This window comes from Macrotis lagotis, chromosome 5, assembly GCF_037893015.1.
Source record: "Macrotis lagotis isolate mMagLag1 chromosome 5, bilby.v1.9.chrom.fasta, whole genome shotgun sequence".
In the NCBI taxonomy this organism is placed as follows: domain Eukaryota; kingdom Metazoa; phylum Chordata; class Mammalia; order Peramelemorphia; family Peramelidae; genus Macrotis; species Macrotis lagotis.
Genome location: NC_133662.1, coordinates 146,887,433 through 146,913,810, shown reverse-complemented (window position 1 = coordinate 146,913,810; position 26,378 = coordinate 146,887,433). Strand labels below are relative to the sequence as shown.

Sequence of the window (26,378 nt, the reverse complement as noted above, 5' to 3'; positions counted from 1 at the left end):
TTTCAGCCTGAATTTTCTTATCTGAAAAATAAGGGTAACAATGGTACCTATCTTTCAGAGTGGTTGTGAAGATCAAAGGAAATAATATCTGTAAAGTGTTTAGCACACCTTGGAGCACTATATAATGCTAGCTCTTATATTTATATCAAAGTGAGTTACCTTATAACCTGTAGAAAGAAGAGAATTCAACTTTTGAGAAAAGCTTATTTCATTTAACATAATACTGTACCATCAAGAGCTGATCTTGGGAAGACGGATTTCACCCAATTTACTATGACTCTGGAAGTCTCTAAAGCTTCAAACATGATTTTGTTGTCAAGGTTATATGAAACATCATGTATATATTACTCAAATGATGAATGGATATAAAAAAATGCTGGATATATGAAGTGGTCATTTCCCCTCTTTTATGTTTTCATCAGAGTGTATATATATATATATATATATATATATATATATATATATATATATATAGAGAGAGAGAGAGAGAGAGAGAGAGAGAGAGAAACACACATACATATTTATATTAATTTATATATTTAAATATATGTGTGTGGGAATGTGTATATATACATACATATACATATACATATAACGCACACATACACATACACACACACACACACACACACACACACACACACACACACACACAGAAGGATTGTGTCTGTGTAAGAAATATAGTAGCCAGAGAAAGGGAAGTGATTTTTCCTTTGTATTCTGCCTAGTCAAACAGTATCTTAGAAAGTTGTGTTCAGTTCTGGGTGCTAAATTTGAAAGAACATTGACAAGCTAAAAAAAAATCAAATTATTATAACCAGGATGGTGAGGAGAGTAGCAAATATGTTATATGAGGAAAATTGGAAACAATAGAGATAATTATCTTGGGGGGGGAGACTAGGGAAATGGCAGGGGAAGAAACATCAACACTATAGCCGTTTTAAAATATTTGAAGAGCATTCATGGGGGGGGGATTAAACATTATTTTTTAGGATACCAACTAAAGAATCAGAACCAGGGTAGAGCAGGTATTTCTGTTCAATACAGAATTCAATACCTAATTACAGAATTCAATACACAATTAAGAGTTGTCTGAAAAAATGGACTGGGTGAATTCCCCATAAGAGGTCAAATAGAGAATGGATACTGACCATTTAGAAAGTCACTCATACATTTTAGTTGACATAGGGACTAGACCACAGATAAAATCCTTTCTTTTTTAAAAAACATTTATTTGTTTATTTTGAATTTTACAATTTTTCCTCTAATCTTGATTCCCTCCCTTACCCTCCACAGAAGGCAGTCTTGTTAGTCTTTATATTGTTTCCATGTTATACAATATCTTTTTAATTTTTTCCAATTATATGTAAAGATAGTTTTCAAATTCCATTTTTTGTAAGATTTTGAGTTCTACATTTTTTCCCTCCCTTCCCCTCCCCTTGACAGTAGGTATTCTGATGTAGATTATACATGTAGAACTATGTTAAAAAATATTTCCATATGAGTCATGCTGTGAAAGAAGAATCAGATCAAAAGGGGGGAAACCATGAGAAGAAAAAAGCATAAAACAAATTTTAAAAAGTGAAAATAGTATGCCTTGATCTTCATTCAGACTCCATGGTTCTTTCTCTGAATATAGATGGCATTTTTCATTTGGATCATTTAATTTATGTGGATTCTAGATAATCCATACTTTTTGATATATAGTAGGACCCGTGGGAAATAATAGGAATAGCCAACATTTGTATGGAAACACATTCAGATGTACAAAATGGACCCTTTTTTCCTTAAATATGCACAAAGTTGTGGGGTTGTGCACATTTGTTGCCTTTCATAATGAATTCTAACATTTTTTTCCTCCCCCTCCCCACTCCAGGCCAGGCAATCTCATTATGTAAGGCTTACACAGGACAGACATCTCTATTCACAGATAGATATTGTGGACCAGTATTGGTAGGATTTCAGGAAAAGACTATATTTTGTTGTTATTGTGTGTTATTCAAAGTTAACATCACACATTTAAAAGTGTTAGAAAGAACATTATCTTTACCCCAGTGCAAAAAGAGTAGAACCATGGAATGGACTCCCAAGGAGGGCTCTGCCCTCTGACCATGGAGGGAGTGAGAGTTTGCCACATGCTACCAGCTAAGTCAAGAATGACACAAACTGGCAAGAAAGATCTAAATATGTATTTGGCACTTTTCTCCCGAAGAGTGAATGAGAGGTTTTTTGCTTTCTTTTCTCTTATTCTTTTGTCTTCCAGAAAAAAAAATGTGATCAAGGATCCTATACCAGTTCCTCCTTAAAGAAAATGCTTTATTTTAACACTCATTTATGCAATGTCTCCAACACAAGATACTCTCTATCAACCATGGGAAGATAAAAGGGTTGGTCAGCATGACTAAGTGGTTCCAGGGTATCTAGGTGCCTTATAAACCAAAATTTATTTAGGTCACTAAAATCTTTCCAGAAGATGATTTTGAATATTTCCTGAAGCTGCTGTATCGTACCTTCCCTCTTGTTCATGTTTCAGTCTGGGAGCTCAACACCCTTAGCCTCAATCCTCAGATGGCAGAGTTTCCAGGAAAACCTCAATTTCCAAAACCTAGTGTTATGTAGCAGCAGGTTGCATTATCACTTATCCATGAACTCTTGTCACATTTGGGAATCTTTCACCAGGGAGCAGTGTCTATGCTTCCAACCCCATTTCCATTGTGACCATACCTGGACATTTCTTTTATCCCAAAGGATTTTGTAAGCACAGAACTCAGTTGTTGAAAGAGAAGAAAACAATAAATTCACCCTCTTATTAACCTGTGTCTATCATAGAGCTCTTTTCCCCTTGCTCCTGGTGAGAGGGAGGCAGCTCCAAGCAGCCTAGTTGAGATTAGGATTATTTCTGCTTCTCTCTCTGAGTCCTAACAGAAGTCTGAGATCCTTCCTCTTGTGAGTTTAACCCTAAACTGCTGCTGGGAATTAGCTTAGGAAACAAATGAGAGATAAGTGGCAGAGTTGGGGAGAACTTGGAAAGAGGAGAGGCGCTGAACTATTGGATCTGATTTTACAGTAAAAGCTATAATGGTCCTCCTCATTAACACTAGTCTTTGAGAGTTAGCCCTAAAACTAATTTCACTCTAAAATTCAAACCCATCCAAGGAGTATAATAGTCTGATCAAAATAGTACATGTCTTGTGTTATTGGCTGACATTTGGAAATTACCAGATTCCCAAAGTATTCTTCAGATCTTTTGACAATTCAGGACATTCCCCATGTTATAATATTATGCATAGAACAAGTTTAGTCTTTGAAGTGAACAACAGAGGTTTTCTTCATATTTGGATGTCACATTTTTCTTTTGGTTTTAAAAACCAAATGAGCTGGACTTGCTCATTCCATCAGTGCAACGATTAGGGACAATTTGGGGCTATCTGCAATGGATAATACCATCTGTATCCAGAGAAAGAATCTTGGAGTTTGAACAAAGACCAAAGACTATTACCTTAAATTTAGAAAAAAACTAAACCATTATCTTATTATGTAATTCTGCTCTCTCTTATACTTTATTTTTCTTCCTTAAAGATATGATTTCTCTCTCATCACATTCAGCTTAGATGAATGTATACCATGGAAACAATGTAAAGATTAACAGACTGCCTTGGGTGGGGAAGATTAGGGGGAAAATTGTAAAACTCAAATAAAATCTTAAAAAATTAAAAAAAAAACACATGAGCTATTACATCCTTCTTTGAATTATTGAAATTAACCATTTTATTCTAATGAGCAATAATTTGTTTGATTTTCTTCATTTCATAATAATATACATATGCCATGTGTGTGATGTTAATGGTTTTTAAAAACAAATTTTCTGTTTTCCATGTGTTTCAAGGAGAGAATTCAGTTGTCTGTGTTATGTGGATTAACCATTTCAGTCATTTAAAAAAGGTTTACTTGAATTAAGGTCAGAATATGCTTATAAAAATAGGCTAAATAAACACTGTTGAACACCAGAGCCAATCCAGAGAATTTTTGTTTCTTAGATTCCCTATAGTCATTGCAGAATTTGAGAAAAAAAGTACATCACTTCCTCCTCTCATCTTTATTCCAATTAAACAAATACACTGTGATCTTTGTCCTACACTTTCTTCCTTTACCCCTTTTAGCAGGAATTTTTATTCTTTTTCTATGTGTCTTGGATTCAATTAGCAGTCTGGAGAAGCCTATGAACTCCCATTTGAGAATAATGATTTTAAAGATATAAAAAATATTAGATTACAGAGGAAACCAATTATATTGAAATGAAGATGTAATTTTTTTTCCTCTCAAAAGTTCATTTTCTACCAGCCCTCTCATCCTGTCCCTGCAATATATAAGCCTCCAGGTTAAAAACTCCCAGGTCCTTAACTATTTTTTAAAGGTAGCATACATGAGATAATGTGAACTTCCTATCTGACTTAAGCAGAGACCAAAATACATAAAGGTGACCTTCAAAGACTGAGGAGAAAAAAACATCAGAAGGTTCATCTGACCAGCTGTCTATAAATTGTTGTTTTCTTGGTATTAACTGAGACCAATGGAACCAGATGACAAGGATTGCTCCTTAGTTTTGCCATACTGGACTGAGAGCAATTTAGTAACTATAAATCACCAGTCATACTAACTATTGGCTTTTTTAATGTTCCTTTAGAACATGACGAGATGTTTTGGAGTAAGAAACTCCAAGAAAGCAAAATAAAAGATACATTTTATTCTCAGTCCAGTGGATGACCAGTGTTTAGTTGTTGGAGGGTCTTGTCTAGTAATATTAGAAGAAATACAGATTGCTTTGCTTTCAGTGGTCTGGTATGTTTGTACTCTTTTGCAAACAGAAAGGTCCTATTAATAACCTTTCCTGAGCTCAGACCTTGTGGTATGCCTTAATGCCTTTACCTTAAAGCTATTTCATATGACCTGTTCTTTCTACCTTATCCTTCAATTTTTCATACAAAACAGGGCTCCCCCCTCCCCTTAATGAAGGAGATGAAGTTTTTCATTTTGTTTATTTCTGATTTCAGAATTAAACACTCTCCAGTACTAAACTTCAAACAGTGTTGTATACCATGGAACCTCCTGCCTTACTGTACTTCATCCTTTAAAAACTTTCCTCCATAGATAATCAGGTTGTCATTTCCAGTTTCTTCTCCCCCTTCTGCATTTCCCACTTCACTGTCCCTTTTGCTGACTCCTGTTCCTATATCCCATTCCATAACTAACTATGGATGCCCCCCTAGGCTGAGCCTCTCCTGATCTATGCCCGTCTCTCACCCCCATCAGCTCCTACATAATTAGTGCTTGGAAAATATTTACAACTGCTTATAGGATATCACTATTTGGTCACCTCATTGTCCAGTTCAGTTCATTAAGCATTTATGAAGTGCAGAATCATGCCTATCTGACCTATCTTTTCTTACAATCTTACTATCTTTCCCTCCCAACCCCCGCATACTCTCCAGAAAGGACACTAAAATTCAGTTGGCCAGAGTATCAAACAATCTCTACAAATGCCATGCTCATTACTACCTTTGGACTGTCATTTATACTGAACCCTACCTGAAAAGCATTCCAAATTGGTAAATCAAATCCAAATCTAGTAGTCTCATTAAGGCCGACTCAAGCATCAACTCAAAATGTTCCCAAATTGCCATGGTCCATAGTGAAATTTCTTATTTGAATTTCTGAAGTCTATACCATATAGTCTATTATTTTAACATATACTGCACTGTACTGTTCTCTAATTATTAAAATGCTCATTAGCTTAAATTTCACATCTAATTTTGAGGGTCTCCCTCCCAATTCAATGTGGAACTATCTGCCTTTTGTGCTTTAAATCATAGTTGAGTTTCCTGTGACCTTATTGAATTTTTATACAAGGAGACAGTGCTTGAAGTCATTAAACTGAAGTGATGAGGAGAAAGGAGTAAAGAATTATTTAATATTACTTTAAAATCTAAATACTTTCTTAACCATTGGTTTATCCAAATGAAATTAGTTTTGTGATGGTGGAATTATAATTGAGATAAAGTCTATAGCTTAAAGTAGTAAATGAAAGGCTTTTATTTTAAAAGTCTTTAGGTTTAATCTCTTTTTAGAAAGTCCTTTTACAGTAAATAAAACTGAGATAAAGAATCATAAGATCTTAGAGGCAGAATAAGCAAAGGTTATTTAGTCATTAGGATTTAACAGTCTTTTTTGCTCAGTGTTTGCTATGGTTGAACAATACCAAAGAGAAGAGATTTCAAAAATGATTAATGATCCCAACTCTCATGGATCTTACAGTATAGAAGGAGGATAATATAAGAGAAACATATAAATATGGGAAGTATGGATAGCACAGTGAATAGAACACCTGTCCTGGAGAAAGAAAACCCAAGCTCAAATCCAACATCAGACATTTATTACCACTGTGACTTTGGGCAAGTCACTTAATCCTTTATGCCTCAGTTTCCTCATCTGTCCAATAATGGCAAATTACTCCAGTATTTTTGCCAAGAAAACCCCAAGTAGAGTCATGAGAAGATGGACATGATTAAAATAAAACAACTGAACAACGAAAATGCATTCTTACCATCCTTAACTATCATCCTCAGTTTAAAAAAAAAAAAGAACTCCTTTCAGGCAAAGACTGGTTCACTTTGCTTTCCTCAGATCATAGATTTAGAGATCTTAGAAACCATTGAGTCCAACTACTTCATTTTATAGATGAGGAAACTGAGACTCAAAGACTTGCCCAGGATCATACATCTGAGAAATGTCTGAAATAGGATTTGAATTCAGACATTTTTGACTCTATACTATATTGCTCAAGAAATAACTTGTTGAACTTTTATTTTCTCCAAGGAAAAAAATGGTCTTTCAATTGATCCTCTTATATTTTATTCCCATCACTACCATGGACACCATCCTTTGGATATACCCTAGTTTCTCAATATCCTTAGTAAAATGAAATACTAGGGACTTAACATGATATTCCAGATAATGGTGTAACCAGGGCAGAGTACAATAGGACTATTATCTTCCTTATTCTGAATACTCTCCCTTTTTTAATACCGCCCAAGATCACTACTGACACATGCTGAGCTTGCAACCCACTAAAGCCTGCAAGAGATCTTTTTATATGAATTTACTGTCAAACCAAGCCCCTTTCACCCGGTGCTTGTGCAGTTAGTTCTTTGGGTAACTTGACTTATCTGATTTTTTTCATAGCTAAGAAATAGCAGGGCCTGACTAGATCCCAGTTGTCCCATGCTTAGAACATTCCACTTCATAAGAGTAATAATATTTGAATGCCTCACAGTTAGTCTTTATGATGATCTTGTTTCTTTTCCAATGGAGCAAAGTAAATTCTAATATTTTTCAGTAGAATAAATCTTAATAACAATTAGGAACATCAAGTCTTTCATATTAAATATTTTGAGAAGGGGTATAACTTGGTCTTTTTTTAATTTTTAAAATTTTCATCCATTTGTACATGCATATTTCCAAGTTAAAAAATTTCCCTTCACCCTTCCCTCAGTAGGGAACAGTCAGATTAGCATTTTACATACATATTTTGTTAAACATATTTACAAATTAGTAATTTGGAGCATGAGAAATTAGGATTAAGGGAAAGAGATGCATAGGAGGTACTTTTTTATAAAGTGTTCTTCAGATTTGGTAGGGGTGGGTTTTTTTTTTTCTGTGTGTATAACTTTGTCTTAAGAGGTTATATTTGGGGGCGGTTAGGTGGTGCAGTGGATAGAGCACTGGCCCTGGAGTCAGGATTGACCGAGTTCAAATTCAGCCTCAGACACTTAATAATTACCTAGCTGTGTGGCCTTGGGCAAGCCACTTAACCCCACTGTCTTGCAAAAAACCTTAAAAAAAAAGAGGTTATATGAATTCAGTATGAAAAGGTATTCTTAGTATACCTTGTGGTATGCCTTAATGCATTTACCTTAAAGCTATTTCATATGACCTGTTCTTTCTACCTTGTCCTTCAATTTGTCTTACAAAACGGGCTCCCCACTTAATGAAGGAGAGGAATAGTTCATCTCACTAGGGGTGGTTAGGTGGTACAGTGGATAGAGCACTGGCCCTGAGTTCAAATGCGACCTCAAACACTTAATATTTACCTGGCTGTGTGGTCTTGGGCAAGCCACTTAAAGCCATTGCCTTGCAAAAACCTAAAAAAAAAAAAAAGTTCATCTCACTGAAAAATATCTGTTTGCCAAAAGAAGCCTAAGATTCAAATAAAATATTCAAGACTTTTTCCCTCAAAGCTGAGAAAAAATACAAATAAAATGAGATAAAATTTTATCTCCCAGAAACTGAAATATTCATTCATTTTTTTTTTTTTAGTTTTTTTTTTTTGTAAGGCAAACGGGGTTAAGTGGCTTGCCCAAGGCCACACAGCTAGGTAATTATTAAGTGTCTGAGACCGGATTTGAACCCAGGTACTCCTGACTCCAGGGCTGGTACTTTATCCACTACGCCACCTAGCTGCCCCTTCATTCATTTATTGAACAATTTTTTGTTTTTTTCATTTTTCAATGGTCTCTATGAGCCCATTTGAGATTTTCTTGGCCAAGATTCTGGAATAGTTAGCCATTTCCCTCCCCCCAGCTCATTTGATAGAGTGAGGAAACTGAGGCAATTAGGATTAAATGACTTGCACAGGGTCACATAGCTAGTAAGTGTCTGAGACCTTAGTTGAACTCAGGAAAATGTGACTCCAGGTCTGGCATTCTGTGCCACCTAACTGCTGATTCATTGAACAATATTTCATCGAAATTATTTATTGTTCATCATATTGTTATTTACTTTTTTATGTTTTGTCTTCCTAACTTGGTTATGAGATTAATGTTTTGTCTTCCTAAATAGATTATGTTTCCTGGGAATAGAAACTACACCTTTATATTTGACCTATAGCACTTGCAAGATATATGCTTTTTAATAGATACTTTCTGCTTGTTAATTGCCTTGCCAGACAAAATTTCTTCAAATCCTTTTAACTACTTATATATGCTAAGTGCTTTTTACTGTAGAATACAACAAAGAAGACATAGCTTACCTCTATGGGAGAGATAGCATTTTTTTAAAATATAGATTTTTTTAATGGACATAAACACCAAAAATGTATGTAGATATAATAAAGTGATGTGAGGATTGCTACTAGGAAGTACTTACAATGTAGTTGTAAAACAACCAAACATCCATTTATTGGTCTTTAGGACCTGTTAACACAGCAGAAGTCTATAGTGGTCCACTTGTACATTACTTGTAATAATAATAATAATAATATTAGCTAATAATTATGTAAAGCTTATTAGGTGCTAAATACTGTGCTAATAAGCATTCACAGTTATCTCATTTGATCCTCAAAACAATCATAGGAGGTAGGTTATTATTATCATCTCCATTTTACAGTTGAGGAAACTAAAGCACACAGAGATTAAGTGACTTGCCCAGGGTCACACAGCTCTTGATCATGGAGACCGATATGATAATGATCTCAGGTTTATTACTAGTCCCTACCATCATCCTTTATAGCACATAATAACATTATAAAGTTAAAAGGAATAATAAAAACATTAGATCATATAAAATATGCTTATTTTATTACAGGAGGATATAGTGGAAAGAGGTGCACAGGATAGAAAAGTGAAGGTGGGTTGTAATCTGTGTCTTTGAAGGAGTACCCTACTACATTGATGAAATTTCAGGTTATTCAGGAGTATTGGAGTATAATTAAAAATATCAACTACAAAGCAAAGTAACTGGTAGGAGCTGGTTGTGGATGAGGTAAAAGTCACCACTACTAAGTTAGTATAATCGCCATACTTAGAAAAAAGTTTGTATCTGGTAATGTGGTAGTCGTGCAACCCTTAAAGACAACTGGACTTCATGTTTTTTTTAAATTTATTTAAGGCAGTGAGGTTAAGTGGCTTGCCCAAGGTCACACAGCTAGGCAATTATTAAGTGTCTAAGGTTGGATTTGAACTCAGGTCCTCCTGACTCCAGGGCCAGTGCTCTATCCACTGCGTCACGTAGCTGCCCCTGTCCACATGGTTTTCAAATCTAAATCTCTCTAGTTAACCTCTAGCTAATCATCTCCTCTTGTTCCATTTCTTTCCCAACAGCTGCAAGAGAAACCGTGTGGTTAGAACGAGAAGAGAGAGCTCGACAACATTATGAAAAGCACTTAGAAGAGCGAAAGAAGAAATTAGAAGAGCAGCGGTTAAAAGAGGAGCGGCGACGAGCTGCTGTAGAGGAAAAGCGAAGGCAGAGACTGGAAGAGGACAAGGTGAGAGGCCCTGGCTAGTGTTTATTGCATCTTTTGGTCTTATATGCCACAAAATTATAATGTATGTGTTTTCATATTGGTATGGAAAGTGAAATTATTTCGCAGGGATGATCTGTTTTGCATATGGCAGATTTGATTTGAGAGAAGAGACTGTTTGCCCTGTGAAGGAAATTTCTGTTTATAGTCTAATCTAATTTTCCAGAAATTAAATTTGCAACTGTGCTGAAATCCTGGGAAGGTCCCAAAGAGACAGAAAGAATCAGTCCATCTAAAAATCAGTTATTCTTAACATTTTTTTGTGTCATTGATTCCTTTGGCTATCTGGTGAAACCTGTGGACTTCCTTCTCAAAATAATGTTCTAAAAGACATCAAATAAAATGCATAAGTTTACCAAGGAAATCAAGTTAAGAGCCCTGAGCTAAATTAATTTTTGAAGTCTGTTGATGGTGTGTCAATGAGCTCATTAGGGGGAAAAAAGGTCAAAATGTCTGAACTGAACTTAGTCAAATTAACCACTGAATCCTCTTTCATATTTAAGGAACGCCATGAGGCTGTTGTCCGGCGCACAATTGAAAGGAGCCAGAAGCCAAAACAGAAACAGAACAGGTGGTCCTGGGGGGGATCCCTCCATGGCAGTACCAGCACCAGCATTCACAATACAGGTAAAAAGGATAGAGAAGGGCTCCTAAATCTTTTCCTTTTCTTCTGGAGGATGGATCTCATAGGAAGCAATCCCAAGGCAGAAATGTTGATTCTTTTTGCCCCTCGTTTTGAGTCTATGCCTCAGTTTTTTTAAAAGAGTTCTTCAAGTAAGGGGTAAACATTGAGGAGTAAGAGACCCATCAAATAATGAAACCCTTCATTCTGCTGTTGAACCAGTTGGAAAAAAAAATTTTTTTGGCCACATTTGCTATTTGAAGGGGGACATGTAATGAATGTAGGAAGACAGTTTAAGGGTGCATCTTTTCTGGTGTCAGTGAGGCTGTTGATCTCAAGAGTTTCAAAAATTTTTTCATATATAATACTTATAAGTTATGGATTGATATTACTTTAATCAAATCAGTTGCCATTTGCAGTTCAATAACAATAAATGAATTAAATTTTATTTTTTGGTAAAGACAAAGGAAAAATTCCTTTTCTGACCAAAGTCATTTTATTTTTATGCTGAGTTTCTATGTGCTGACTTGAGAATATATTTTTATAGCACTGATGACCAGGCCAGGAAAGGAAATTACTTCTGAAACTAGAAATAGTGTCTCAGTAAATATAAGAAGTGTTTCCCTTTTGATTTTTGAACATAATTCTCATTGTATGTGGGAATTAGTCTGAGGGATCAATAAAGGGAAAAAACCCTCTATATGGTCATTTAGTGAGACTTTAATATCATTGTACTGTAAATTCAACATCCCTTTATTTCACATGGTGTGTTAATACATTTTTTTCCTGTTTTTCATTTGTGTGATACAGATGACCCTGGTTTTTGTTTTTTGTTTTTTGTTTTTTAATTTACCTGAAACATCATTGTTTTACATTCTGTCCCTAGGTGGTTTTGTTGAGACATCATTCACCTTTCTCGATTTAGCAGGCCTGGACCACCACTTCAGACCTTTGGGTGGTACTAGAAAATCTGGTACAGCCATCATTGTATTTCTTGACTCCTTGACCTTTAGTTAGTGCCACAGACCTAAGACCAGTTCATCCCTAGTTGAATCATCATCACTTAGACCTAATGCATGCTTAATATCCTACTGCTTAGTTCTAGATCTGGTAGATAGCACAGTCCTTCTCAAGTGTGATCATTATTGGTCGGGTATGAATGAATAATCTAGCTCCCAATATATGATTCTGTGATGTAGTAACATATAAATCAACGTTGCCTCCTGTTTTGTAGGTGAGTTAGCTATTTTCCTAGAATGACATTGCCCAGGACATATTCATACATGGTATATAGCACTTGATTTGAAGTCAGATGACACGGATTCAGATGCTGATGTCGCTACTTGCTCTCAGTGTAGTTTTGGGCAACCTCTAATTTTCTCAACTGTAAAATGAGGGTACTGGAGTAAATGATCTCTAAGGCTTTTTCCAGATATAAATTTATGGTCCTTTGACCCCTAGCAATAACTGCATTTATTGTACTCAATTCTTTTTAAAAAGTGAATATTTTTATTTAAAAATTAAAAAACATTCACTAGTTAAGTAAATCAAAGATTCAAAGACATCCCATTTATTTTAAGTCTTTCTGATCATTATCATCTTTGCCATTTTTACTTAAGTATTTGCAATCAAAGTATTTCTTTTTAAATTTTTGTACCCCAGGGGCTTGTCTGTATGTGACCATGAACAACCACAGGATAGTCTGTTAAAAAAAATGCAAAAAGCACATGGCTTGGGGCGGCTAGGTGGCGTAGTGGATAAAGCACCGGCCTTGGAGTCAGGAGTACTTGGGTTCAAATCTGGTCTCAGACACTTAATAAATACCTAGCTGTGTGGCCTTGGGCAAGCCACTTAACCCCATTCACCTTGCAAAAACCTTAAAAAAAAAGCACATGGCTATAAATCCAATTTATTAGGTTGTTAATCACAATATAAAAGCTTTCTTTTTTTTTGGGGGGGGGGTGTCCTCCATTGCCACACCTGCCCACCACATTCATATAATTTGATATACTCGGGGTTGTAGTGACTTCTTTCATGGAGTGGCCAGAAATAGTTTTCTATAACTTGTAGAAAAATCAACACACTGTTGATTTTGCTATTCTTGTAGACATTCTTTCATTTGGGATTTTTTCTGTGCTGCACAAATTTACTGTTATAGATTTCTAAAAATAGAAGGTGAAAAAGCTACCTAAACTCAATTCTCTTCTTCCATACTCACAGCATTAATAAAATATAACCTTTCCTGCCACTAAAAGCCAGAGATGTAGCAGCAGTACCCCCTTAGGTTATTGGAAAAAATCTACTTTTTTTCCCCCAGGTTGTAAATTGGGGGAATTGATCTGTAGACTTTGAAAATAGAGACAGTGGACCTACTGTTAAAAAAAAAAGTCTGAAAAAAATTGTAGTTTGACTAAATTTTCAAGAGTCATATAATGCCCAAGATGATTCTGACACAGAATCTTGCTTCAAGCAAGATTTATTTTCCAAAGCATTTATCTAGTGCTTTAACAAGGTGATGCTGTACAAGAAGACTATATGTTGATAACTACATGGACAAAATTCCTGGCCAGGGTTTGATTTAAAATATAGTCTATCTTATAGAAAGAAATAACCTAATGTACTTCCAAAATCTACTGAGAGAGAGAGAGAGACACACACACACACACACACACAGAGAGAGAGAGAGAGAGAGAGAGAGAGAGAGAGAGAGAGAGAAGAGAAAAATTCTCTAAGCCTTATTTATGTACCACCATCTCACCACTGACAACCAAGATATTCTGATTTATTTTTAGTCTAAATCTTACTGGTTGCAATTTAAACCCTTTTGGCCTTGCTTTGAGAGTAGACTAGAAAGCCATCAGAGTCTACTAAAGGATCAGTCAGTTGCTAAGTGACAGATTCTCAAAGATTAGTTCTTTTAAGTACTTCATTATTTATAAAAATATGAGAGTTAAAGTAGTTTTCCTAAGAAAACCTAAACTACAAGTTTTTAACCCTACAAAAATAGCTATCAGAAAACATTACATCTATGTCTGATATTTATGTAAAGCAGATTTATATCCTAAAGCCTGTTGAAAATAGGAATAGGAAAACAGACTGGAGTTGTGATTTCATTTGTATAGGGAATTCTCAAATTTTGTATATAAATTATAGTATTATAAAATTTTCTAGAGCAATGAGAGAGGTTAAATGATTTACACAGAGTTACATAGCAAATATCTTTTAGATGGGATCCCTCAACCTAGGTTTTCCTGACTATCTCTCTATTACACCAAACTATCTCAAACTTTGGAAATGATCCAAAACAGATCCAAAACTGTTCAGAAAGAATGACCTTCTAATAAAGTATCTAGATGGATAGAAAATTGTCAGTATATTGCACAAGTTAAAGGTTTTCTACTGAAAAATTCATAAATCCTCTGGGAGCTTTCAAATTATTTTAACATCCTATAATATTTTATATATTTACTTTATGTAATATAATTAAAATAATATATATAATATAATTAAAAGAATTAATTAATAGCATAATTTAATATATTTTAAATTTGTTATATTTAATATTATGATATTTTAAAATTATTTTTTGGAAATAAAAATCACAGGGTGACTAGGTAGTACAGTGGATAGAGCACCAGCCCTGGAGTCAGGAGTACCTGAGTTCAAATCCGGCCTCAGACACCTAATAATTACCTAGCTGTGTGGCCTTGGGCAAGCCACTTAACCCCATAGCCTTGCAAAAGCCTTAAAAATAAAATAAAATAAAACTCAGCAAAAAAACCTAGGTATTTTTTTTTTAAGAAACTACTTAAGAATAATGTAGAGTCCCTGTGATTGGCAGTATTGAGGAAGACAACTGATGTTTGTCTCAAAGGCAAATACTTATCAGGCTTCTATAATTTATTATTAAGTTATCGAGTTAATGTGTTTCTCAGTATAATGGAACCCATGTAACAATGAGCATGAGAGAGTTCTTTTCTATTTGTAGCATGCTAGACTCAATTTTTGCCATTTCTATCACTATTATCCCTTTTGACTATGCACATTATCTTTTGGAATTATTCTATTATGTCTTGGCTGATAGTTTGCCTAGGAACAACCATAAATTATGATAATCAAAACAAAGAGATCTCATTTCACTTATTTGATTGTTTCTTTCTCTTGGAAGGCATATTTGGAGGCAGGGAAATAGTTCATTTGTGCTGTATATGACTGCTCCCAACACTGTGTGATGATGATGATGATGGTTCTTAGCAGTCTTATTTCAAAAACTGGATGCTGTGTTGGCATACCTTGAAAAAGTTTCTTCTCTTGGACACTCAAATGTACTACAAAGCTTCCTTTGGTGTCCTGGGAAAATTGCATATCTAATTGTTAAAATCACACACACACACAAACACACACAAAACACACCCCAAACCTTTGGTTCTTTTTATTCTTTGTACGATTTATTACCCTGCTTTTCCTAGGAGAATAATACCCACTTATTTTTTTGGTTTAGGGGGTTTGTTTGGGTTTTTAAAGGGGGGGAGGGGATTGTCACAATAGTAGTAGTCACCTTTATGATTTCCAATGAGGCTATCCTAAATACAGCATAGGCTTATGACTTTAATCCTCCTCAAGGGGAGATTTTCCTCCATCCTAACCCTCTTTCCAGGGAGAGTGAAATAAAGCACATTGTGTTATCCTTGTGCTCTCTGGTCCCTTCAGTTTAATCTACTCATATCCCAGTTGGTTTCGCTGACACAGAAGCTAATGCCCCAAAGACTGGCTTTGTTTGTCCTAGCAAAGAAAGGAATTTCCTGCCCAGCCTTTAAGTTACCCATCAAGCATCCACTGAGAAAACTGTGCTATTATAAGTGATCTAGCAATAGAGCTGAACCTACCCAGACCTAGCTTTCCCTTCCATTCGCCAGCTAGGAAGCTTCAGTCTTGCATGTGGGCTGTCAATTAGCATTATCTCCATTTGTTTTAGATCCAGACAGGCGTTCAGTTTCAACAATGAATCTTTCGAAACATGTTGATCCCGTCATTAGCAAGCGGCTCTCCTCTTCATCTGCAACATTACTAAATTCTCCAGATAGAGGTACAGTCCAAAGGAAAATTTTACAGTGTTCTGTCTCATTACCTAATGGCTCTTTTACATATTTACAGCTACAGTAAGCATCTGAAGTTGTTTTCCTTCCCTACATTTCTTAAATAGGAAGAAAAAACTCCAAACTAAAAAAAGCAATAAGCGCCGAGCAACGCTTTCCTTGCCGAGAAGAACATTTCTCATTTTAGAACTTGGCTGAATGATTGCATTTAGCACACGGTGAAAACGGTGCTCCCTGTCAAGTATTTAGTAAAAGAGTTTACAGCGCCAGAAACGACCCACTCTATCCACAGAAAATGCACGTGGCCTTTTCTGGGAATGTTTATTTGGGCTCCAGACACGTGGTCATTTGGCTGTTCTTCTGTACCATGGGAATACCTGATTTTCAATTTCCAAGCCTCACTTCAAGTGGCTCCTGTTGGTAGATTTCATTTTTCCAATTTATTTCTCATTGAACCAGATATTCTTTATTGCATTTCATGTGTCCGTGTTCTTGCTTTTCAGTGTCCATTCATTTAGCTTTGAGATTTGCCTTAATTTCCAGAATGTTCACCTTTGCAAACCTCCAGACAAGCCTTCAGTCATAGCCTTCCAGTGAGCAGCATTTCATTCAGATTTTGAGTTGCTTTCATTCCAAGGATTTACAGTACATGAGATGTTAGCAATTAAAATTTATTTATGAAACAAAACCTTATTTTACTTATGTATATACCATAGTAGAAAAAAAAATCCTGCTTCTTTTAAAGGCATATACTATTCACTTTTCACAAGCTGAGCTATAAAAAAATATCAAGGCTCTAAAGCTGACTTAGTGTGCAATATGAAAACATATCCTTTTAAATCAGTGTCACAATTTGAGTGCTTTAAGAATTTCATTATGAAACTGGAAAATTTCAATTTTATAGTCTTCATGTATATGTATAAAATGTATGTGTGTTTTACAGTTGTGTGTATGTATCTATATTTCCATACTTTTTCTATTATATTGTCATATCATGTATGTCATTATAAAAATATTGAGAGTTGCTATTAACATATGACTTTTAAATGTTTGAACCTAGAGACAAAAAAAGTGCTCCTCCTGCCCTCTTTTAACACAGATACTATTTATTTCTTTTTCTATGCTATTTGAATTTACTTTACCTTCAGAGATTAGGTTTGATATATGACTTAGACAATATGATTAAATGATAGGAATTTCACATATAGTTTACCCCTTATACATCATAAAGATTAGGGGAGAGGTGCCCCCTGACCATTTGGAAAATCCACTTAAATTTTTTTTGACTCTCCCCTTGTAGCAGAGAAATATAAATTATTAGGGTATTAAAAGATACATATTTTATGCATTTCTGAGTTTCTAAACTTTTTCTGTGTCATCTGCTGGCCTTTGCATGTCTTTTGCAAAACTCCCCCAAATTTAAAAAAATTAAAATAAATTTAAAACTCCCCAAAACTTCCATATAATTTCTTTTGCCTACCTGCAATATATCAAAATCATGATGGGGAAAGTTGTGATAGGGAAGAGATAACAGTATTAGCAGGAATGATCATGACTTCAAACTTCTTTTTTTCTAAATTATATTTGTAATTGCAAATACAAGTCCCTAAACTGTCTATATCTTTACTTTCAATGGACTTGATGATATGTTAAGCATATCACCTTATATCATCAGCTTTTCCTGCTGTTATGACTGGAGCTGAGAGGAGAGAGAGAGAGAGAGAGAAAGAGAGAGAGCAAGAAGATAGGTAACTTTTCCTTTAGCTATCTATTTATTGATAGTACTGAGCTGCCTGGCTCATTTAGTAAATCAAATCATGGATAGAAAGAGTCCTGTGTCTAGGCAGCAAACAAAAGAATGTGCAAAACATAGCCTAATAGGATGATTTCAGAGTCATAGAATCTGAAAGCTAGAATGTACCTAAACCATTTCATACAATCTCTTTCCCATCTCCTCTCCCCTCACCTCTCTACTTGATTTACAAATGAAGGAACTGAAGCAGAAGAGAAATTGAGCTCTTTATCTAAGGTCAAACAATAGCTGAGGAGCATTGATTAAAACATGCTTTTTTCTATGTTAGCATAATGCATTTTAAATGGCTACCACTAATATATTTTATGAAGATCCATTCTTAGAGGTCCTACCCCTAAATAAACATAAAAATTTATTTTTTGAGGAAGGATTATGAAGACATCTTTGGCTTCGAATATCAAGTAAAGATCAAGTAACAGTTTATATTCAGGATTAGGAAACAGGAAACTTAAAATTGAGTACTCTGAGTCAGTCACCTAATCTATGACTGAGGCAGATTTTGAATTCATCGTTTCTTCTCTTCAAGTCTGGGGCTCCAAGGAAAGCACCTTTCTTGAAATAAGATCAAAGACATTTTTACCTGCATGGACTTCAAATTAGCTACATTTACTTCCTGACAATATAGTATTTTTAATACTTTTTCCATGCCTAGAACATTATACAGTTATTCAGAGAGATCTGGTCCCTTTCCTCCAAAAACTTCTGATAAAACAAAATCTTTGTGTCTTTTTTGAAATACATATTATATTGTCAGTTGTCTTTCCAGACCCTCACAGAATCATAATTGATATAGGGGTAGAAACAGATTTTTCCCTTGGAAAATATTATCCATACTGTAAGTAACTTTAGAATAACTGATTTACTGTGTCAAGTTTAAGCAAATTACAATAAATTTTTAAAGAGAGAAGTATGTATAATGCTTCATCTTTTTAATTCTTAAATTAAGAGTAAGCCTCTAGAAATTATTTTAAGACGAGAAAAGAGGCACAATATACTCTGACCTAGCAATCTCTCACACCAGCATAGACTTAAATTATTAAATGATGTCTTGGAGTCTTACATAGGGTCTTTTTGAAACTGTGTTACAGGGTCATAAGAATCTGTATGGATGTCCATGAACTCCTTGGAGAATCACATATACTTATTATTTTTTAAAAAAAGCTATTTTATCAAAAGATTAATTCCTATCATAAGTAATTGTTGGAAAAAATTTGCATAGAAAAGAAGAGACAGAAATACTGTTTTGGAGCTGAAGAGCAGTGCAGAAATTTTAGATTCTATTTGTGGAGTTTGTCACTGTATAATTTGTTTTAAAATATCTAGTTTTTCTGTGCCTCAGTTTTTCCATCTATAATTTGGGTTAATATGAGCCATCAGTACCAAATTTTCTTCAATGTTTGTTAGAAATTAAGAGAAAATATGTGTGTTAAACTTTGCTGGAAGGAAAAAAAATGGTATGCCAGGTAGAAACATTGTGCTTATACATAAAGGGTATCTATGCTCTCTGGGATATATATATATATATATATATATATATATATATATATATATATATATATATGTATATATGAACTCCTAATTAGCTACCACCAGCAAAATTAACACCAGCACATAATTGGTACTTTAAGGAAAAGCCCAATACAAAAGCGTGTTCTTAGAATCTAAAATGCAACACTATAAGCCATACTGTAATTTTTTTATATTTCATGGCTCTTATCTTAGTATTGTGCATTCAGTTATTTTGCATTCTTGGAAAGGTTCTAAATGCAAAATTTTACAAATTAGATAATAAGTGAGTCAATCAAAATAATAAATTCATGATGCTCTATCACATTTTAATCTTGCTTATTTAGTTTATTTAATTTTAATTCTGCACCAGTAAAAAAAATTCTCATGTAGAAGCAAAGTGTTAGTCATTTAAGCATGTGCTGTAGTCCTTAGCCATTCAGTCTTTAATGGGAAATGGGAGAGAAAGTGAGTTTCTGGAGGGAAACCATTTAAATCTTTGAGTTACAGCTACAAAAAGTTGATTTCTGACCCTCTGCAGTTAGATTAAAAAAAAAAAGAGGAAAGATAAAATTTTCAACTTCTCCTATATCCTTCTTAATCTTTTTCTGCTTCGCTTCCTTGTCAACCTCCCAACATTTAAAACTTAATTATGTTTTGAAAAACCTTCAATTAGTGCAGTTCACCTTTTTCCCATTAATTTTTTTCCATTCTAATATATAATGTATCCTATTTTTAGATTATAGTAGTTTCCATAGAGATAGGATACAGAGTTACACTGTCATTTGAATCTAAGCTATTGTCACTTTCTTTCAGTGGGGTTCAGAGAGATTTATAGATATTATGATTGCATTCTTTTATTAATGTTTTTATGTAGTTTTTAATATAGCAATTACTCTGACAATTATGCTACAGCTTAATTACTGGAATTCAGGTGGGTAAAGCCCAAATCTAACAGTGTTTCACTTATCCCTAGTGTGCACATGCAATGTGATAGGGAAAAAAAATCAGGGTTGAATTTTTTAAATATGTGTTCACATAATTATGCTTTAGGAAATTAGGAATTCCTTCCTTTTGTTGTTGTCAGAATCATCACAGCTTTCCTCAAAGTATTGCCCCAGATAATTTCCTAATGGAAGTCAAGTGCTCCTCCCTTGGGAATCTGGTCTTAAAACATTAAACTAAGAAAATTGACTCTGGAAACATAATTTTAAAATGGAGGTGCACTTTTGATGCTGAGCAGGAGACTCACTGAGTTTATCAAGGAGCTACTATGTGTTGGTCACTGTTATAGGTGCTAAAGATACAAAGCTAAAACAAGATAGTCTGTCCACAAAGAGTATTCAGTATATTGTACTTTTTAAAGTGCTGTTTTCAAGACCGTTTTCTTGGGGACTACATTTCCAAATACAAATATGGAATCTATTTTCCATTAGATCTTCACAGGATCTCCTCATGTTTCTCTTACGATCTTTTAGGGGGAAATAATTCTCATACCTTCCCTAAAAGGTTGTCACCTGAACTTATCTAGTCAGTAGACCTTTAAGAATTGAGTGATTTTGTTAAGGAACGAGATATAATTCTTCATATTGGCTGCCAAACCTTGATTTTATTTCAGGCTCTCTGTTTTTATATTATTTTCACTCAGGATGTTACAGTGGCCATCTGCAGAATTATTTTTTTCAAATTGGCTTATGGCTATTGTGTTTAATTTGTCTTACTCCAACAATAAGCCTTAACCTCCATTATAAATTTGATTGTGGCTAGAAAGCCATGAATCTGGAGAGCTGTTTATTCCTTAAAACCATAAACATGTCTGTGATGAATAGAAAGATAAGAATAAAAGCACCATAAAGTACTTGTCATGCAGTCTATCATTTTTTAAGTTGTGTTAAATTGTTTTTTCTTATTATTTAGATAGAAGCTGAGGAGTAGTTATCTTATATATATGTCATATACCTATATATATATGAAGGTTTTCTCCCCTATTAGAATGTAAGCTCCTGGAGGGCAGGGGTTGTTTTAGCTTTGTCTTTGTGTCCCCACCACCTAGCATAGGTTGCTGAATAGATGCTTGTTGATTAATTAACTGAAAAATCCTGGAAGAGATATAAGAAACTGGGGTTCTAATTCCAGTTTTCCTCTTCTTAGCTGTTTAGCCTTGAACAAAGCCAGTGTCCTCTGAGTCTCTCATCCTCATTTGCTCCTACCTCACAGGGTTGTTGTGAGGATCTATTCAGATAATATGCTTGTAAGGTACATTGTGAATCATAAAGTACTAACAGAAGGTATGATTGATTGTCTAGTGGTCTTCAATGGGAACCTTTTCATTTGTCTTTTTTTTTTTTTTGGTAAAATCAGATGGAAAGTCTTTATTGTGGCCCATTAATGCAGTAGTGGATTTAGTGAACTAATCTGATTATCCTATCCGATAGTCATCTGCCCCACATTCTAGCCAACAGTCAAAATGTTTGTGAAGGGGAGAGAGGGGGAAAAAAAAATAGAGAATAGCAAGGTGCTGTTTGGGTCAGCTCCTGCGGTTCCCTGTTTAAGGTAGGTGATGACCATTGATTGATTAGGGTCCCCTTTTACATGAAATGCACCATACTAAGCACTTGGTGATACCAAGTAGATCCTTTGATCCTCTCAGGAACCCCTAATGGTGACGTTCAGCAACCTTGACTTTCCTGGATCCCTGAGTGTCATTTCAAGGCGAGAAGTTTGGAGGCAGTAGCGATAATGTGCTGAGTCCCCTCATCTGTGCAAAGAATGCCCTCTAACATCTTGCTTATGTGGTGACATTTAGCTCGCCGCCTGCAGCTCAGTCCCTGGGAGAGCAGCATTGTAAACAGACTCCTGACGCCCACACATTCGTTCCTGGCCCGAAGTAAAAGCACGGCTGCCTTGTCTGGAGATGCAGGTAAAGCTTAGCAGTGGAGCCTGGGGAGACCTGAGCCATCCTTTCCAAGCATTCTAAACAGCCATTTGGTCTAATCAAATTTCAGCTTTCTCTGAGGTGCACCTCACCAGGTGAAATGGCTTTGGAAATTTACCTGTTTGGTGTTGGTTTCATGCTTACCTGCATTGTTTTCTTGTCAAGGTCTTAGCATCTTTATCTGGACACCAGGCACCCCTAGAGACAAAGGGACCCTCCTCCTCTTTATCAGGTGTCTCTGGCTACCTTCTTTCTGTTCATGGCAGATACGGAGTTGAAAAATTATCTCCTTTTCATCTTCCCATGCCTTCATTTGAATAGAGAACTAATCCAAAGTAGAAATGAGGAGCAGTTATTTTGAGAGTAATCCTTATAAAAGGATTTGGATCAAAATTTGGAGGTAAGAGTAAAATCAAAGGGGCATTTTTATTAGTATAAAAGAGTATCGTTTTCTTCATGTAGTCTTAGGCAACAAAAATTTCCTGTGTCATTCATCCATAGGTAATGTGTGAAGAATACACTCTCCTCAGTGGGAGCCAAGTATGTTACTTCCGGCTGGAACAGTCTTTGAAAACAAAAGTTTTAAAATTCCCAGTGTGGATTATTTTAAAATGTTATTTTAGCAATCTCAAATCACAGCACAGAAATAGATCTATTAATTTAATTGTAAAATTAATGTAAAGCTATACCTGTTGGAAAGATATGCCTTAATTTCTCCAAGACGTCTTTCATCTTGGATTGACTCCCAAGTTCCCAAAATGCCTTTGTATATATATATATGAGAAATAAGTGACTAGTCCACTTACCTTTGCCTGCTCTAATTAGAAAACTGCAGGTAATCTTCATATAGTTCCACCTAAAGATGCTTTGATTCTGCCAGCTTCTTCTGTCCTTTACCCCTGTATAAATAATATTACTTTGTACTTTTATAGTTACCTTTCATCTAAGGTACTCAAAGGACTTTACTACTACCACCACTAACCACATAATTCTCATAACACCCGTATGAGGTACACAAGGATACCAAATATGATTAATCCCATAGCAGAAATGAGGCGACTAGGGAGACCAAAGGATTTATTCCAATATGATTCTTTGGCAGAGAAAGAAGGAAAATCTACATCTACAGGATTTCAGTTCTCATGGTCCCAGGGAAAGCTATCTGTGTATAATGGGTGTTCAGTTAAAGAGCTAGACCATATTGCTTTCCATCATTTGAGACTCATTTGGCTTGATTTTCTAAAAGTGTGGAATTATGATTTTTAAGAGCCATAGTTGTTTTTCTACTCATTGATTCAATCCTTTCACAGTCAATCATCAAAATCTTCATTTACACCTAAATGAAGAACACAATGATGTATGGCTTTATGATCCATGTTGAATGTTGTTTGATCTCCAATCAACTGCATAAATTGGGAACTACATTGTTTCCCTATGTCTTCCATTGATATTTTTGTCAGAACTCCCACTTCTTATTTAATTCTTCAAAATGTTGCCTTACTTTTTGCTTCAAGAAGTATTCTTTTTCTTTCCCAAGTGATCCCCCATCTCCTTTCACTGAGTAGTTCTCATCAGTTATTATAGAAGATTCTCCTGCTTTTCAACTCCCTTTTTCCATTTTCCTTTTTTTTTAGTTTAGTTTTTTTTTTTTTGCAAGACAATGGGGTTAAGTGGCTTGCCCAAGGCCACACAGCTAGGTAATTATTAGGTGTCTGAGGCCCTATTGGAACTCAGGTACTCCTGACTCCAGGGCCAGTGCTCTATCCATTGCGCCACCTAGCCGCCCCCATTTTCCTTTTTTTCAAATGGATTTACACGCATAATTCTTTTGATAGTGTGAACCATTGTACTTCCTTTTATATTATATTTGAAATATTAGGGTAGCCCTTGTATTGCATTGTTGCTAATCATTGTTTTCTACATGCTAGTATGTTTTCTGTTCACTTCTTATATCAACAAAATTTGTAAGATACTCTTATTTCCCTTGGAAATTATGGATGAAAAAAAATCTTTCAATTATTTTTTATATCAGTATAATTTCTTTTATTTCTCCTTTGTTTTCTCTTTAGTTCTTCATTCCTTACTATCATTCTTTTTGTTGAATCTTTATCCTTGTCATTGCAGAGATGAAGAAAACTAGACATAAAACTAGGTTATTTTGAAAACTACAACTAATTTTTCATGCCACTTGTAAAAAGTAAAGGCATTAGAGTGGTTTCAGATCTCAGAAGCAAAATGGATACCTTACTTCTTATTGACATAGATAATATCCCAATTATAGAATGAAGGACAGAAATCCTTTGCCTTTGCCTTCAATTGGCTTTTCATATATATCATTCAGCTCAAACATTCGAAACGTGAGTGATCATTATTTATTTTAAGAACAGAAGCCTATTTTTTTATTTTTATTTTTATATTTTTAGGTTTTTGCAAGGCAAACGGGGTTAAGTGGCTTGCCCAAGGCCACACAGCTAGGTACTTACTAAGTGTTTGAGACCGGATTTGAGCCCAGGTACTCCTGACTCCAGGGCCGGTGCTTTACACTACAAGACCTAGCTTCCCCAAGAACATATTTTAAGAAATTCAGCTGTCTTGAGAGGATTGGGGAAAATTGTCAGGCATATTTTAAATACGGTATTTACAATAAAGGAGTAGTTAGAATCTAAGTCACTTCCCATGAGAAAGAATGCAGTATTTTGAAAAAAGGTATTTCATTTTTACATGTTGCAGCCCTGACCATTTGAACTTAACTAAGTAGGCTGTTCTACTGTTTCTCCTTGAGTTAACTTGAGACATGAAGGCAAAAGAAAATAGTAATGCCATGGGGGATTTTTCAAAGACATTCTCATAAAAGAATCTCTAATGTAATGTGATAGAGGAGGATGGACAGGGAATAAGCACAAATTATTATAAGATTATTTCTTCAGAAGATTGAAATTACAAAATGAGTCATTTAAAGAGGTCTAGCCTTTAAGAAGAAATGCTTATCAGAATAGAAATGAATCCCATAAAATTCACTGCTTCCCTAGAAGGGATTTGAAACTATCCATCTTGTCTGTAAGATGAGAGCTTTGAACAATTAAGACTTTGGATTTTGCAAATGCTACATTAAGAGAGAGTCGAATATATTCTCATGTTCTCATTTAACATTATCTCCTGCTCCATAATAAACTGTAAACCAGCGGGAATGAGATTGGCATAGATCCAGGATATCCTCAGGAAATGCTCTTCAGAGACCTGCTGAAATTGCCCTGCTCTTTATAGAAGGAGAAAGGTGTATTTGGATGCTTCATTCCATTTTGAAGGTGAAACGGATGACCTTGAAGCCAATATGTTTTCTGTTTTTATTTTTTTCTCAGGGGATTAAAGGCCAGGAGGAAGCATCATAGCCCTAGGCATAGCCAGGAGCCATTAACCTCAATTGATCAATACTCCTGGGGGGGCGGGGAATAAAAAGAGAAATGTACTGACTCCAAGGTTTTGCTTCAAAATGGAGGTTCATGGCACCTAGCTATGCCTAGGGCTATGTAGACCTCTTCCTGGTCATTAATTCCCCTGGAAAGGCTTAGTTTGTAAGAATACAATATTAAGTGACAAAGTTCATAACCTTAAGAACCTCTGGGACCTAGAGTTAGGATTTTTCCCTGAGGAAATTAAACTTGCTTTTTGATGATGATATTTGTTCTTTGTTCTTGAAAAAGACAGAACCATAAGGGAGGCATACCATGGTATGCATATGATTTGGATTTGAGGGAGGGGGTGCTGTGCTCCATCATCAGCCCCATTTTCTCCTCTGGAGTTATCTTTGTCCAGAGGTCAGATATGAATCAGGACAAATGGATATCCTGGACTCACTTTTTAAGTGATTGAAAAAAGATGTAGTTCCTTCTGTTGAGCCTCTCACTCAATCTGCAACTAGCTGAAAGAGGATCAAACTTAAATGTCCCTGGATGAAAAAAGTGAGCTTTGTGAAAATTCAGAAATTTCTGTGATTGTAGATGTCCTTGTTCATAATGTCCCTACCATAATGAGTTTGTATATAATCTCTTATA

At 35.2% G+C, this 26,378-nt stretch overlaps 1 protein-coding gene across 3 annotated transcripts in view; it reads left to right on the top strand.

Annotated features, from left to right (window-relative positions):
• Positions 1–26,378, top strand: part of MAP7 (microtubule associated protein 7) — a 229,253-nt gene that overhangs the window by 165,886 nt on the left and 36,989 nt on the right. For all 3 annotated transcript variants that reach the window (XM_074187667.1, XM_074187668.1, XM_074187669.1), the window contains exons 4-7: positions 10,155–10,318; positions 10,858–10,981; positions 15,952–16,062; positions 22,198–22,311. In XM_074187667.1, the coding sequence (XP_074043768.1) occupies positions 10,155–10,318; positions 10,858–10,981; positions 15,952–16,062; positions 22,198–22,311 (513 nt within the window). The remainder of the gene's footprint in view (positions 1–10,154; positions 10,319–10,857; positions 10,982–15,951; positions 16,063–22,197; positions 22,312–26,378) is intronic.